Source organism: Cephus cinctus, unplaced genomic scaffold, assembly GCF_000341935.2.
Source record: "Cephus cinctus unplaced genomic scaffold, Ccin1 Ccin1_scaffold0160, whole genome shotgun sequence".
In the NCBI taxonomy this organism is placed as follows: Eukaryota; Metazoa; Arthropoda; class Insecta; order Hymenoptera; family Cephidae; genus Cephus; species Cephus cinctus.
The window spans coordinates 2,572,719-2,588,826 of record NW_014332886.1 but is presented as its reverse complement, the minus strand read 5'-3'; the positions used below and the strand labels follow the sequence as shown (position 1 = coordinate 2,588,826).

Here is a 16,108-nt window from a genome sequence, read left to right as displayed (position 1 = left end):
CGTATAGATACAAGAAATCAATGAATGTTAAATTAAATAATAATCATCTACGAGCTTCATAACGCGTTTTAACCCTTTCACTGTTTATAATTCTTAAATGAAAAATATTTGAAAATTCTTTAGTCTAAGATAGAAAAAAAATTTTTCCAGCATCCGGAACATTTCCGCGAGAAGAACGAGAAAGTTAAAGGAGTCGCATATACGCTAGTTGAGGAGGTGGAGTTTATGAAGAATTTGCTAATTAGTGTAGGGGATCTTGAAACGGTTATAGTAATTAGAAGAAAATACGTAATAAAGATCTCGAGAGCCGTTTAACGTTAAGTAATTGCGCGATCGCGCGTTTCAATGTTTTTCTCACTGCGCAGCTTCCTTACGTCTTCATCGTGCGAAATACATCATCTGCTGGTAGATTACACACGGACTTGATATGTATGCATCGATCATCTACCGCGTACTTGCTGCTTATAACTACTTCTGTCTTCATTTGAAAATTCCAACCGAAGACGATATCCTGGATACGTCTTTGAGAATTCCGCTGCGTGTCCGCGCGCGCGTAATCACAGTCGAGGTGCATTACGATTTCTCGGGGTTTACGGCTGTGTTTACATATTTGCGAGCAATCAGCCGTGGCGATCATTACGAATGATTATAGCAGCGGCCTCGCAAACTACAGGACCATTTTCTCCGTCGTAAACTATTCTTAAGGCATTGTGTATCGTTACAGTTACAGTCAGGTATGCGTATACGACTGACTTACCGTCTCTATGCTTTTTCCGTATGTGGTAAAAAAAAATGGTAAAATTAGTTCGACACGTCGTTCGCACGATAAAACTGGAAAAGAATTGATCGTGGAAGAAAAGGATTTTCTGAACTGCCTGTAGAAAATTTCGAAAAATCAAAAATGTTCAAAGACATTTTTCAAATTGAAAAAATTATGCGAATACGCCTGACAGTTTTCTGTGGTGGCTGCTGAGGCGGATTTAAAGTTGAGGCAGGTCAGTTGCACCACGAAAAACTAACGGTATCGAGTTCGTTATACCACAAGAATAGCATCGAAAGGTCCAATTACGTCAAGGAGAAAGAAAGTCTACATTGAAATGAAAGTACGACATGACGAATCGATAACGAGGAGCAATGCAAAAAAAGTGAATAGAATAGAAAGGATGCAACTTACATATATAGGTATACACTTTCATTAGCGCAGCAATACAGTGTATAACGAAGACATGATTTTTTGTCGACTCCACATCGTTTATCCATCGCAAGTTACGACTAGTAATTTCCTGCGGATCCACGACCGTACGATTTTAATTGAATGACAGTCAAAGATGCCGGTTCGCGCGACTTCCAGTGTAAATTATGATTAGCGGCAGTTACCGTAGGCGAGCAGTCAGTGTACAGTAAAGAGAGTGAATCAGTGAGAATGGGTACGTTACGCACTTACCCGAGATACAGAAGGAGAAAGAATGAAAAAAGAAAAAGGACCATGGCAATACGAAAGCTAAAGGCGGTTGTAAAGTAACGACCGATCCAGTTCGGTTAAAGCTCTCAAGTACTTGGAGTAAGATTATTCCTCGCACAATTTGCGTTGGGTGCCTGCCTTACCAGACTGTTTAAAAACTGAGCTTGCTTCGCCGGGCATTATGCTAATACCGTGTTGCGGTACTGTACGAAGATATTTCCTCGATCGAACCAAACCAGAAGTTCCTACTACCTGGATACACCGACGGGAACCTGCTGGATACCTGGACTTGAATTCAACTGGTCTTGGACTGTACATTTCCGGTAGTCGTGACAGCGACTTCAGGGAAGAGAAGAGACTGCCTTCGGATCCCAATGAAGGAACCTGGTGAATGTAGCCTGAAGGTCCGAGTCGTGCTTGGCGCATAACGTTGGCGCGAGCCTCCACGGCTTATTATCATATCCCGGACGTTTTCTAGGCCCGTAGAAGACGCTCGGGACACGAGCAGACCCAGAAAACCACCTCCTCGCGCGCCAACTAAACCCTCAGGGTTGTTAGTATCTCGTTCTATCTATTTTCATTGCTATTATTATCTTTCTCTCTTTCTCTCTCTCTATCGTTATCTACCTCTATTTCTAGCTCTTTCGTTCTCCTTTCTCTCTTCCCCTTTTTCCCCCGGGTAAAACTGACGCGCACAATTTGCAATCGGCCGCGATGCCCCGTCCTGCTGAAGTGCCCAGGAACGAGAAGATGAAGACGTACGTATATGTTAATTCAACGGGCTTTGTGCGACTGACAGTGGTACAGGTCGAGAGCGTGAGTAAGTGCTGGGTTTACGGTTACGCTTCCCTCCGGATCAACCATTCTGGATCCGGAGTAGATTCTGGTTTTCATGTGAGGAGTAGTATATCCGCCTATCCGACACTGAGATACGTTCGCTGCATGAGAATCCGGTCTGTTTATTCGCTCGGTTAGCATTTCTACCTGAAGAAGAGTATATCTTTCATACTTGCACTCTGAAGGACAGTGTATCGTATACCTATGCATGTACGTATACGTTTAGTATTGACTGTACCTATGTTCAGATTGGTAGACGGCTGTCAAACAGTAAGAAAATTGTCACTAGATTTATGATTTGATATTATTTTCATTAGGGTACAGACTACTCTTTTTTTTTAAACACATCATTTTATAGTATAGTAACACATCTGACACTTGACAAATTCCCGTTTCGTAGCATCGACTCTCGTTCAATTATTCAATCTCGTAGTGGAAAATCTTAGACGTGTAGTCTGCCTTGTCATCGCCTTCCCACCTTCTTATTCTTCCTCGTTTTCCACAGTGAATAGCAACCTTTGCATCAGTCCATTCGCTTCCACTCTACAGCCTCCAGTGCCATCGAGATCGGAGACCTGAGCAGCCTTTGCACAGTGGTTAAGTAAATATTAGCATTTTGCTAGTTAGCAGCTGCATTGTCATCTCAAGTGTTACGGACTGGAGAATGTATCATTTAGCATTATGTCTCCATTGTGTACAATGCGGAGTAAGTATACAGCCGTCAGCAAGTTTGCGTTATCCCACTAGCGTCACTGTTCACTTCGCTAGACCTATATTTGTAAAAAAAAAATTAAATTCAAATAAAACTTTCGGTTTACGCATCGATAACAAAGAAATGACAAGGACGTCTAGGATGGCCAGTGGTAATCGTTACAGTACACGAACGTGTCAGACTCCCTAGTAAAGCAGCAGCAATGCTCGTTCACCCAGCCATTACTCCACTATTGCGAACTAAATAAGGGCCAGAGGCTTGCAGGTGCATTGTCATTCTCCCGCGGCCGTTGCATAGGAGAACGGCTGAATGCACTCGAGGTGCCCGCGAACCGTAGGATTCTTTGTCGGTGCCTGTCACTTTCGTAGCTAATTATAAGCCGGACAAAACCTCCGCATTAGCGATGATTGCCTGCTAGAGAGAGAGTAGTGACAATGCACTCAACAGCATTTACGCGAGCTTTTTGCCTTTTTACGCCATCTTTTCCTAAACATCCGCTCTTCCCGTACCTAATCGAGAAGCTACCTAGGTATATACTCGTCCGTCCCATCATGCCCTGCGCGCCTTTCTCTCACTCTCTCTCTCTCTCTCTCTCATGCGTTGCACTCCGCGTCACGAGCCCTTCGGTTAGCTTTTTGTTCCTCTCGCAGTATAGACACTAAAGGGACCTTCATCCGTCGGATGCGATGGCGCAGAACGAGTCTGCGGGCATTATCAATCACTGGCTAATGGTAGCCTCAAATACATCCTATCTAACCTAACCTAACCTAACGGAAGGTATAGTCTAATATCGAAAGATCTCCTAGTGTTTTCTTTAATATACCTATATATTTAAGCTTTAATCATATACAGTATAGTATATTCATCTAGACTTATGTCAAATTCTAATTCCCCTGATCGAATGTGCCTTTTGTATCTTTGTCGTAGTCCACATTTTATCACGTAGAACTTGGCGCGCGATGTAGCCTTCTATCATTGCTACTAGTTTGCGGCGCTATTGCGAAATCCATTGCTCGGTTATACCGTGTACCATATACATATGCAAGTATGCAACTAGAGACTGTTACGTATCTAACTAGGACCCATAGCGGATATATCGAAAGTACGAATTATCGTAGCGTAGCATAGGGTACGCAGTGGAATATCGCATGTATCCTACCTGCCATTGGATACCTTGATGGATTCGCAAACTGCCAATTATATTTCCGATATAAATGAGAGGCGCAAAGGCCGTCTTTAAGGTGCATTTGCAAGTGCGTATACGTATATTTCTTCGCGTAGCACTCGAACGATAGCCGGTAGCTGAAGACGTGGATGCCTCATAGAGGGACCCCCGTGGGAAAAACGGCAATTTCTCATGGCGCGTTAAAGTCATGTATCTATCTGTAATATTACAACGCACGGTATTCGTTATATAGTGTGCTTTTTTTTTAAATCATTTTTATCGCTTTTGCCTCCCGCACTTCTAATAGACCTCATGCTGTGTTTCATATCATTTCAATATACTAGTTTCAATTTATGACGTTTTCCCAGCGACGCTAGTAACTGTCAATAGGATATATATCGATCGACATATATATTGCTGATATCGATAACCGTATAGATACACATATATACAGGTACAAGAAAGCAAGAATTGATCTTTAGCCAGGAACAAAATTCTTCATAGAAATAAAAGCACCTTTAATACTAAATGAATGGACGCTAATCGCAGATTTGGCATCCTGCCGTTTACCGGTTTTTCGGTGGTACTTCATGGGTCTGAACGCAGCCACCTTCGCACAACCGTTCTACGGTCCATAGGGCTCAATGAACCGCATGAATGATGCAATGGCGGCTGTTCGTGTACGATTCAGCAACGGTTCGCCACATGAAACCGATCCCCCGTTTAATGGTGCTGACTTGGTTGCTGTTATTTTTGTAGCGGTTACCAAAGTCACCGTTTTGAATAATCCGGATGGACGTGTTTCCTTCCTGGCACCAATGTTGTTCCTCGCGTCGGTATAGGGATATTCAGTTTCATCCGAGTATCAGGTGAGTTTGGGTAACTACCGGGTATAGATATCTAAGCAAGGGGTGAACATGCGAGTATAATTCGTAATCAGTCGATAAATAATAGGCAGTGCCAATCAGGGCTGATTGGTGCACTGGAGGAAAATGCACCTTGCATACAGGTCCCAACCACACCGGTAAATCCTACGGGTGGTGTATAATTACCAAGATTATACATATCAACATAACTAGAGCGAAAAACACTGACCTGGTTGTTAAACCACTGCGCGAGCTGTATCAGCTATCTGTACCCTGGCACATAGTATGCACATGCTGCAGTTATACTGTTACTGCTTACGTGCGCACCTTCACTCTCTATGGCGCTATTTATAAACCAGAGATCAAATTCCGTGGCGGATTGAAAAATCTTTACTAGATCAACTTGACTGGATACGATTTTGAAGAAATCTTAGGATTGTATTAATAATTGCATTATGGAATATAACGAAGACTTTGAATATTGATAATATAGATATATATATATGTATATATATCTTTGATGTTAACAGTATAGTATCTTTGGTAGAATTTCCGAGTACACTCTATACCTATATACATGGGAGATTTAGTTCTTTTTTTTTTTAAATTAAAGACAGGGATCCGTTCGAGGTCACATTTGATTGCACCCAAGAGAATATCGGATCGATCGATCGATTATTAAGACACCTGCTGAAAAATTATATTTTTTTTTACAGAGATTCTTTTTCGTTGTAGCAGAGACCTCGTATTCTATGACCGAGGTCGAATTTTGTTCTACCGAAAAATGAGAAGAATATTTATAATGTCGCGTTTCTTATAGAACCTTTCAAGGATCTACGTATCCATGTTGTTATGTAGGTACAGATCATTGATTATGCTGCCGGTGACGTCTTTTTTCGTTAGTTCTCAACACAGCGGGAGAAGAGACAGATTGTCATATGTTAACGATACACCCGGATGGTCTTTCGTTTCGCCATTTTGTGTGAATAATTTATTCGAAGATTCTCGCGAATTATTATTAAACATTGTAATACATAACGGTTCATTTTATTGGGACGTTCGGACAGTGGACTTCCGTGTGTACATACATATACGTACGTACCATACACGTAATGTAAAAAAAAAGAAATAAAAATGTATAGAAAAAAAAAAGTTGGTGAAAACATACCATACTTTGCCTTGTTGGTAATACTGTCTTTTCTTTTCATTTTTATGGCCCAAAGCAAGAGTCGAGGTCCACTGGCCCAATTTACGAACTTTACCTATCTTATACCGTAACGAGTGTCGAACGATTTCTGCTTTGACTGTATCCGGTGTAAGATAACTTAAATTATAGATCTTTAAACGTTTATCTCGCTCAGATGTCGATTCAACTCATAATTAAACATATGTTAGCATAGTTATGCAATTGGAATATTAAAATTGTCCCAGTTCGATCAGCACAGTTTCTATATCTATATATACCATACTTATTGGCGTAATGTCATACGAGGTACATCTAGTTTGAATCCATACCCGATAAAGGCTAACTCCCTGTACTACGAATAATGATAATGTTGTTTCTTGGATACTTTTACGAGAGTGACCTTGGCCCGTACGAAATGACGTGAACCTTGAAACGTCTACATGTGCATACGTAATGGCAATGGCGAAATATTTAGCGACAGTATATAAGTACCAATTAGAGAATTAGCAACAAGATTTCGCGGACGATCGGTTTACCGTGATTTAATATTACCTGGATAAAAATTGTATATCATCGAGAAACCAAGCCTATACTGTATATAGTTTTTCCCAGCAAGATCATCGCTGGCAACAGCATCGCTATGATGTCACGATAGTTAACTTCGACTTGTCCGATTTCTTTAGTAAAATTCAATACAAAGTGTCTCCCATCATCGATGGATCAAAGTAATGGTACCAATTTCTACGTTTTTATTCTCCTTTCCAGGTTCCCATCCCATTATCCATTTTGCGTAATGGCGGGTTTCCAAGTAGCAGAGAGCTCGATCAGTTCTAATCTTTCGTTTTTCTCCCATTTCCGATCTTCATACCAATCTGGGTGGTAGATCACACTGGAAGCCACGATCCCTCATTTTCGCGAGATATTACGTACAAGCAAAGCGTCATCCGCATTGAATTCGAGGGCTGGTGAGCATCGAGTTAGCGGACACCGAACGAAACCAATTACAGAGCCGACGTGCGAGACCTTAGGTATACATAGCAGAGGTATAACTCATACGCAGCGCCCCTAGCGGACGAGTTTGCAATTACTACGACGGAAGAAACGACGATAGAAGGAGATATGGGGGACGAGTCCGAGGCTAGAGGTTGTAAGATCGGCAGAGAAGTAAAGAGTCAGGAAAGAGGGGTCAGTAAGGGCTGTAAAGGCTGTGGAAAGGTTTGCCTGTCGAGCACAGGGCCCATAGGGCCCTGGCAAGAAGTTACGAGGCTGTTGACAATCGCGCGTAGGGTTCGCGGAACCGTATAATTGCTTCATACCCAACAATCCCCGTAACGCAAGTCTTAAATCCGTTCTGCATCCCCGGCCACGTGCGATGTATACAGTGCAGCTACGGAGCGCGATCAACTCGGCAATGTAAAAATGATAATTGAACTTTATCACCGCTCCGGCAGAGGGACATGCTGACTGTGCGGGCTGGTGCCTACGGCAGGATGAACTCTGGTTACGGTGTGAGATTTAAAAAGTTCACAGGTACAGGGAAGTTAATTTGAAGAAATTATAAGAATAGTCGCAGATATAGATACGTATAACAGTGGACCATGGTGATAATGACGCTTGCGGCGATTTGCTAGACCATGCTGAATAAACTTGCTACGAAATGACGAGAATCGCGAAAAAGTCTCGTCCTTCTGTGCGCGAAGGGTGGAGGAATGTCACCCATTAACATTCCCATAAAACCACCGCGTGTAAACACCACGGATGGCGTAAACGGTGCTGGCGAACGTAGCCAGCTGGGAGGCATTACGGAGAGAGGGACTGTGGCGAGAAATCCAATCCGCTTCCATGGGGTTATTATGGTGATAATTTACTACTCTTCCTCGGGAGGGCAGCGACTGACTATGCCGACCGTTTATGCATAGCCATGGAATGCCGCTGCCGCCGCCGCCGTGGTCGGGGTCCTTGCTGTGCCATGGGAAAGTGTTTACACTTACATTTTCAAACGAGCCTAATCGACCGGACTGGTCCTTTTCAGTTGCGGCGAAGCCCGCAGCTGCGTCTCTATGCATGCTGTGCTCTTATGGGATTTTAAATAATCAAGGACTAGACTGAATGTATGCTTCAAGTGGTGCTTTAGAACTTTGAAGTGCCAGACACATTGAGAAAAAAAACTACGAGAAACATGTGCGAAGGATGCTGGACTGTGTTATTTGTAAAAAAAAGAGGTGAATGAATTTTTATGGGCATGAATCAGTGAGATCCTTGTCAGTCCTATTGGAGTCTGCCGATATAAAAGGCACAAAGGACCAATTTCCAACATCTCCATTTAAGGATTACGTGAAGGATAACACCGAGCACAACTGGGACAAGTGCCTAACCATATTGGGAATAACGGAGGACGTCCGGGACGTCTTGCACTTTACGTAAAGGTCATCCCGGTGACCTTAACCTAATTTCATAGCAAGGTGACAGTGTGCCTAGTTGCCACGATAATAGCTGTACAAGACGTGTCACGATTCGACCCTGCTCCATATGACCCAGTTTCCCTAAGTCGAACGGAAGTCCGATCTGTTGTACCCCGCAAAGAGAAAATCTTGAGAGAAACCATGAGACAATTCTGAGAATTTTTCCATTATACTTATAAATAGCTCAATCCAGTCTATTGACGCGTAAATTGCCCATCTTAATAACATAAGAGAAATTCAGATACAACAGCGAAGAATCCGAGCTCAGATATATATTCGGATACAAACGCCATTGTCAAAATCCCATACTCAGTTGAAGTTAACTTTTAACGAGCTTTCCATCGATCCCATCGATTCCTCACTGGATCTCTACAGCATCAAAAATAAATACTCGAATGCATCCAGCCCGAAGATGCATCGTGCTCACAGTATTATCGGACGTCTCCGAAGGTGCTATTCCTCTGCATCGATCTTCCTTATCGCGACTGGAAGATGGGACAGATAGGTATGCACGCAGGTGAGATCGTGGACGCCTGCAGCTTTTTCATCTGTCCTCTTTTTCACAGCGCAACGCGACCATCTAGGGGTTTGACAGTGCCAAGTGGTTAGAAAAGTCTCGAATAAATCCACGCGGTAGTACAGCCGCATCCTGCGATCCTGCTCGCGCTAGGTAGCTCCGTGATAAAAGGAGGAACGCACGGAGATGAGAGAACAGTGGGAAGTTACTATATAGGCACATAAGCCAATGCGTACAGGTTGTACACTGTACACGATACACTGCTACACCGTACGGAATAGATAGACAGATGCGTGACACGGCTGACTCTCCTTGTCGGCGGCCACCTTAAGATTATGCAACTCTTTCGCGTCCGACCATATGGTGGCGGCGCCTTTATATCTCACGGCTATATTGGTGTACAAGTACGCCCTGCGTCGGTACGTATTTATCTGACCACCTCTAGGCGGCACCTTAACAATTCTTCTGTTCCACCTATCTGTATACACGCCAGGCAACCTAACCTCCTAGCAGGAGTCAATACGAACGTAACATTGACCCTGGGTTTAAGATTCAAATTTTATTTCTCAAAATATTAGTGCAATTAAAAAAAATTGTTTTCTCGCTTTCTTCATAATTGACGTATAGGGTCCTGTTCGCGAAAAGAGTAGCGCTATGCTCTCAGAAGGGGGCATTTGTTCTCGCCTCCACTATATCGGTAAAATGGTGAACGCTATATATAAGCCCGCGGTGAAGGAATGGAGGCTGCACTTATCGCCGTACAATTTCATCGGCACTTAAAACGTCATCTCGCGAGGCTCCACCTTTTCATCAGCTGCTAATCTCACTCTCGGGGCCTCTCAATGCCCGACTTTGTTGGTATACACACTATATATATAACTCGCACGCTATTCATCCTCTCCTTCTTGCCAGTCCGAACCCCATCTTTCCATCCCTCCCGTACGTACCTATAATAAACCATCTCAGGCCCGCCGTCGACTTAAGCCTGTATTACCGACCGGTCCTTTTTTTAACCGACTCTGAATTACCGGCTGGAATCGCAAGATCGTTGCTAACCCTTGGTACCGGAAGTCACGGGTTTCTACAGCTCCTTAGGCGCAATTTAGTCCCGATTTTACACCCTAACTACAGGCCGAAGGTAGATAGATACCTATAACCTATATTGCTATGGATACTCTTATCTATACACTCCTGTCAGAAGAGCTTCGTACCCAACCTATACCTACCATATACCTACAGCATAACAGATCCAGTCAGGGTGGTCTCAGGGATTCATACGACTAATAAGATTTTTGAAAAAATTCTACAATTTATAATTGCAATGCCCCAAGTCATGAATATGCTCGTATGCCAGATTTATGATTATTATTATTTTTTTTTCGTTTGCACATCACGCATACGCTTCTCTTCATTTTTTCCACAGCTTTGGCCGAGACTTTATTTTGTCTAACGTTTATTATGATGGTCAGTAGTTTTTATGTTATTTTATATCGTACCTGAGCTCTGCACTGAATTCCGTGCTGAGCTCTATCGGCAAACAGCAGCATGCAGACAGAATCGGTTTCGACGCGCTCGTTTATTACGGTTACGGTTACAGTTACGAGTGAGTCTACTCTCGATTTTACACGCGGAATTCACTCTCCATGAAGCTAACGATAAGTTACGTCTCGCGGTCTGTACAGTCAATTTCCTGAGTTGCCCACATACGTCCGTATGAATTTTCGTTCACGCTATCCGACCGTGTTAATAAATTATATACTAGTAGCCGGAATCCCATTGGACATACCCACCTTAAAAATCATCCGAAACGAGAGAATCGTCCGTGACAGTGATGAAACCGTGCAGCAACCGTGTAAACGGTACCTTGGGAGCCAAGTCGCCATTGTGAATACAAAGTCGATCTTATCACTTGGTAATATACGCGGCATAAGGAATCGACTGAAGATTCCAATCGTATATGTTATATCGTAGGCTGCCTATATCACGTTTCTTGGCCGCTCAAAAGGAGTCATAAAGATTTGCAAAGTGGCCTGTGCAAATCGGTTACTGCGTAGCCTCTCGAGGAATTCGCCGATTGATAATAATCGTAGATCACGCATGATAGTGTATCCTTAAAATCGTTCAAGGATTTCGATAAGGGCTATTTCATCGTATCGGCATAAAGTCGATCAACACTTTTCTTATTGCTTTTATCTCTATCGTTACGTAACACGTAAAACCTCTACATACCTGCCGTACAGTGTTTACAACCATGCTTTTTAAAACTTTGCAAATGATACTTTCGAAATTGCTATATTATCATAGACGGAAGTCACATTCGGACACTGTTGAATTCTATATACATATATAACACCATAAATACATATATACATGAATTTCTTCTCAATAGACTGCTAATGACACATCTCTTATTCTCCATCGCAGCGCTAAGTGTTCTTACAGCAACTGCAATAACATGCGCCTGTAGTAAAACGTAACTTGATCCTGCTCGTATATATATATAGTTATGTACTAGCCTGAGCTAACTAAGCTATATAGGCAGCCCGAGGTACAGCCGAATGTTAAAAGTTAAAGAGCAATAGGGTGGGTAAGGGGGGTAAGAGTCGATAAGGATACAAAAAGACTGGGAAACGTTTGTGCTCCTTGAGAGCCGAGAACGTTTATTTGTCGGTACGAAGAAACGGTAAAGGAAAGAAGCGCTCGAGGGATGAAAGGGTTGGATCTTATCGGAGTAGGGATAGAGGGGAGGAAGGAAGGTGGGGTAGATGGGGGGGGAGGGGGGAGCTATGAGTTTCGCGTCTACCTTTTTCCTCCCTAAGGTGCACGTTGATCGGGCAGGATGGCGCGCGTGTGCGTGTAACGGCCTCGTGCGTTATAATAACGCATCCCCGTATGTCGAGCTGGAGTTAAAAGTCGAATAATTATATTTCCATAGGCGGTAATAATTATAAAATACCAATACAGCAAGGGCCCACGGCTAGGAGATAGGGCTCTCGCCCGGGTAAAAACAAGTGACAGGCGTTGTTAATTGGCAGCCTCTAGATGGCAATTAAGATTAATAACAAGCTGGCAATCGCCGGGCCGCCGCTTACGTTCGACGTATGTATGTACAGCGTTGGTATGCCTGGGTGTCCAGTACGCAGGAAGCCAGGACACAGCCAACCCTATACCGATAATAATATCGTACAGGCTAAACCGGCGGCACATAGGCGAGCTTATACTAATGAGATAAATCGGCATATTTTTGTGAATTCTTCTCGCGCCTTATGTATACCCGCTAGACGCGAGAATCATCCGCGATTTACAATTGAACGGACTGCGAGCTGTTATTTAATGTAAAAAGTCGTGACGTATCAGGACTTTTCATATGGTCGTCGTGATCAATATCGATCGTCGATTAGATTTTCATTGTAATTTCGATCGTGTGGAAAATATCATTTTTATATTTCTTTTTTTATCCCGTCGCACTTTCTGGCTATACGGGGTGGACTGTGTACGTTGGAATTCTTCAATGTTCCTGTTCGGTAGTGGAATTCGAGTGTCGATACGGGTAACGAACCAGCGACGAAAGTACAAGTACTTGCTTTGATCTAGCTCTAACGTATCGGCCTTGCGTTCGCATTCCACTCCCCATCAAACAGAGTAGAAAACCAGTTCGGTTCACCTATCGCTCAACGTACCGACTCTCACTCGAGTTACACATCGGTAAACTCCGTCAGATTGTCGTGCTCGATCAGAGCTCATTTTTTTGTTTCGAAATTTCGACGTCAGGTCGCGCCGATCGCCCCTGATCGTTCGTTCGCGTTGACCGAGGATCAGTCGTCCATTTGGAACGAGTCTCTTTTCGGCGCGATCGATGACAAATTCACGGTAGTCGATGTATGCCAGGATAAGCTTATAAGATGTCAGTACGTCGTATCACCTGTTACTTCCTTTGTCACTTGAAGCAAAAGTCAGGGTCTGAGTACGGAGTGACATATGGTTACTGGAAAAGTATCTGGCAACGTTCAGTGTCTATTGAGATTTCTGCTAGAGATTAGATGGTGAATTAATGGGAGTAAAAATTTGAAATGTAGTTAAACATGTTTTTCAATGGTGTGCCGTTTATTATTTTTATTGATCCTTTAAAAAATTTATAAGCACCGATATTGACCCCTTGCGGTCAATTTTTCCATGAATACGCTTGCTAACGTACGTTACGTTGGACTTGACGGATCTTGGCTTTGGTTTCGAATATCCCAACTGTACGTATAGATGCTTGTCTGTGACAGATTCGATCTGGACACTCTCGCCAAGACGGAAGAGTATAAGGTTTCTCGTTGGCGAGAACGGTAACTACAAGACAGGTATATAATACTTGTAGAAATTAAAAAATACCTACAACCGGTGCCATACTCGAGATAGACAGGGAACGTGTCCCCATTCGATTTGCCAAAAGAGGATTTTCATTGTGTAATTTACGTATATGGTACTGCGACTTTTATGCGTGTTACGTTTTATATGGACCCTAAGGATCCATGTCCAAGAGTACACGAACACGTATACAATTCTCAGTACGTAACTCTTCCAACGCACCGTAGAAAGTTGAAACGTTCAATTCTCCCACGAGATAAAATTGCTTGCCTTATACACTGACCGGCATCTTTCATCCCAATGACTTCTGACCAATCCGACGTTTCTGGGTCGCGAACTTACTTCCCTGAGGTCAATCGCGCGGCTATGCCGATGCCTTACACGACAACAAAGCCAATTCAGCGGCATTGCTTGCCGAAGAGCGGTTATAATAAAATACAACAACGTACTCTCACTTTCGAATCCACTCTCACTTGCGTTAGAGGCCGTCGCCTCGGGGATCACTCATCTCCTTTTACTCTGCCGGTGCTTATTATATGGGAGTATTTTAACTTTTGAGAAGATACGATGCAGATGCACTTAACAAGTAATACTTGTGCCAAACGTGACCGCAAGTAATTTTTTTTTATTATAATTAAAAATTTTTATTTCTCGAAATGAAAAAAAAAATCAATAAAAATTTTAAGGACGAGTTTGTATGAAAATTGAAAAAAAAATTTTTTTTTTTTTGACAATACCCGATTTGGCAATATATCCAACGCGGACGGCGATCAGGATGTATTTCTGCAAGAGGAACTAGCTCACCTTGGTACAAGAAGCGACTGTCTACAGTGCTGTGTATATGCTTTTAATTCGCCTCCTATTACTGTCTCGCTTTCCTAACACCGAGCATTGATTTAATGAACAAAACAATAATGGCGATATTATCGACACTACTTTTTGCGTGTAGGAGCAATATATATCCTCGAAGCTATCAATGATCTTGGGTAACGTATTGCCACGCAATAATTCACCGGAATGCGTTTACGTACTACCGGCTAACGAATTGTCAATGACTGACTATGCACTGTCACGGTACGGCCCTGGGTCCTCGTAATAAAAGTATAATAAAGTGTCGCCGGTAAGTGACTACGGGCGTGTCTTTAAAGCGTATCAATATTTATTAGACGTGTTAAAAAGTAACGACGACTCGGTTACAGCTAATTTGCAATGTTGCCTTGTGATGTATAGAGATTAAAAAAATGTCTGCCAAAAACATAACCCCGAATTATTATCGCTAATAAATCGATCTGAAATAAAGTGACGTAAAGCTCGCAGAGTCGGACATCTCGGTTGCGTAAAATCTTGACACCCTCGTTTTTCAATTATTTAAAGCGTGGGGTGTTAAATGCACGTACTATTTTTCTTTTTATCAATCGAGGTAGGCTGTATCCTTGGAATAATTATGAGTCGTAAAATATACAAAGGCGTAACGACGAACGCTAAATGTTAATGTCTTCGTGTAAACAGCACGTAATGAAGCATGAGCCGTAACGAGCACGAAGCCGAAGAAGCATACCTTGAAAATTGCAGTTGTTTCAAAACGCGGGAAAATTCAAATAATCATTGCCGCACTGACGTGCGACGTATGCACAATGCCTATGCAATGATGATGATCGATAGTTGCGTAACAAATAGGTTACGCAATTTCCCACGTAAATGGCGGCCAACCATGAATGACGACCACGCGAATGAGTCCCCTCTAACGATCTCTAATGATCCTGATCATCTCTCGATCATCAGGCGCCATTCGTAGGTGCAACCTAACCTAGAAATTCATTCACAGCATGCCTCGTAACGTGCTGATATATCGCAACACATATGCCATAAATTAACGCGAGAACTCGACCTTATATTTGAGTATACGAATTATTAAAAATTTGTATAATTTTCCAAAAAAAAAATCCGCCCACAATTAACTTTTCGTGTCAGTTTCGAAAATCGTTCCAGCGACGCACAAGGTTCTACCACATATGGAGATTCTCGTTCACAGCGTTTTACGACACTTTCTTGGATATTACGAATTCTCGGTTACCCAAGAATCCGTACGATTTCGTAATACACAAAATGTCAAGATTGCTATATACGCCATTTGGAGCGTGGGCTCTGGCAAAGCCACTCTGATATATTTCGTAGACCCACGCGCTCGCGACTCGCATTCCATTAAAGATGGAGTCACCCTCTAGCTATGGTCAATCGTACAAGTCGATACCCACGTAGGTACATATTCATAGAGCAGCTGCCAAATGCGTTACAAACCGCCATGCGAATCTCCGTGACGATTCCTTTTACCATTGACAATAATCACAAATCACCGTCAATATTCATCATCATTTTAAGACCAAATCCATTCGTCACGTTAAATAGCATATATGATTCACTCACCACCGAGGTCAGACTAAGGCTAGAAGATTTGCTCACCTGAAACAGAAGACAGAAAGAAAGGTACAATTAATCATCGTATAAAAGAGAAAAAAAAAAAAGAAAAAATAAATAAATGTACAGTAAC

At 42.6% G+C, this 16,108-nt stretch overlaps 1 protein-coding gene across 8 annotated transcripts in view; it reads right to left on the bottom strand.

The window, feature by feature from the left end:
- Positions 1-16,108, bottom strand: part of LOC107263679 — a 103,928-nt gene that overhangs the window by 11,597 nt on the left and 76,223 nt on the right. For 7 of the 8 annotated variants that reach the window (XM_025081061.1, XM_025081063.1, XM_025081059.1 and 4 more), the window contains one exon: positions 15,985-16,020. The exons of the other annotated variant lie outside the window; for it this stretch is intronic. In XM_025081061.1, the coding sequence (XP_024936829.1) occupies positions 15,985-16,020 (36 nt within the window). The remainder of the gene's footprint in view (positions 1-15,984; positions 16,021-16,108) is intronic. 8 annotated transcript variants of the gene reach the window in all.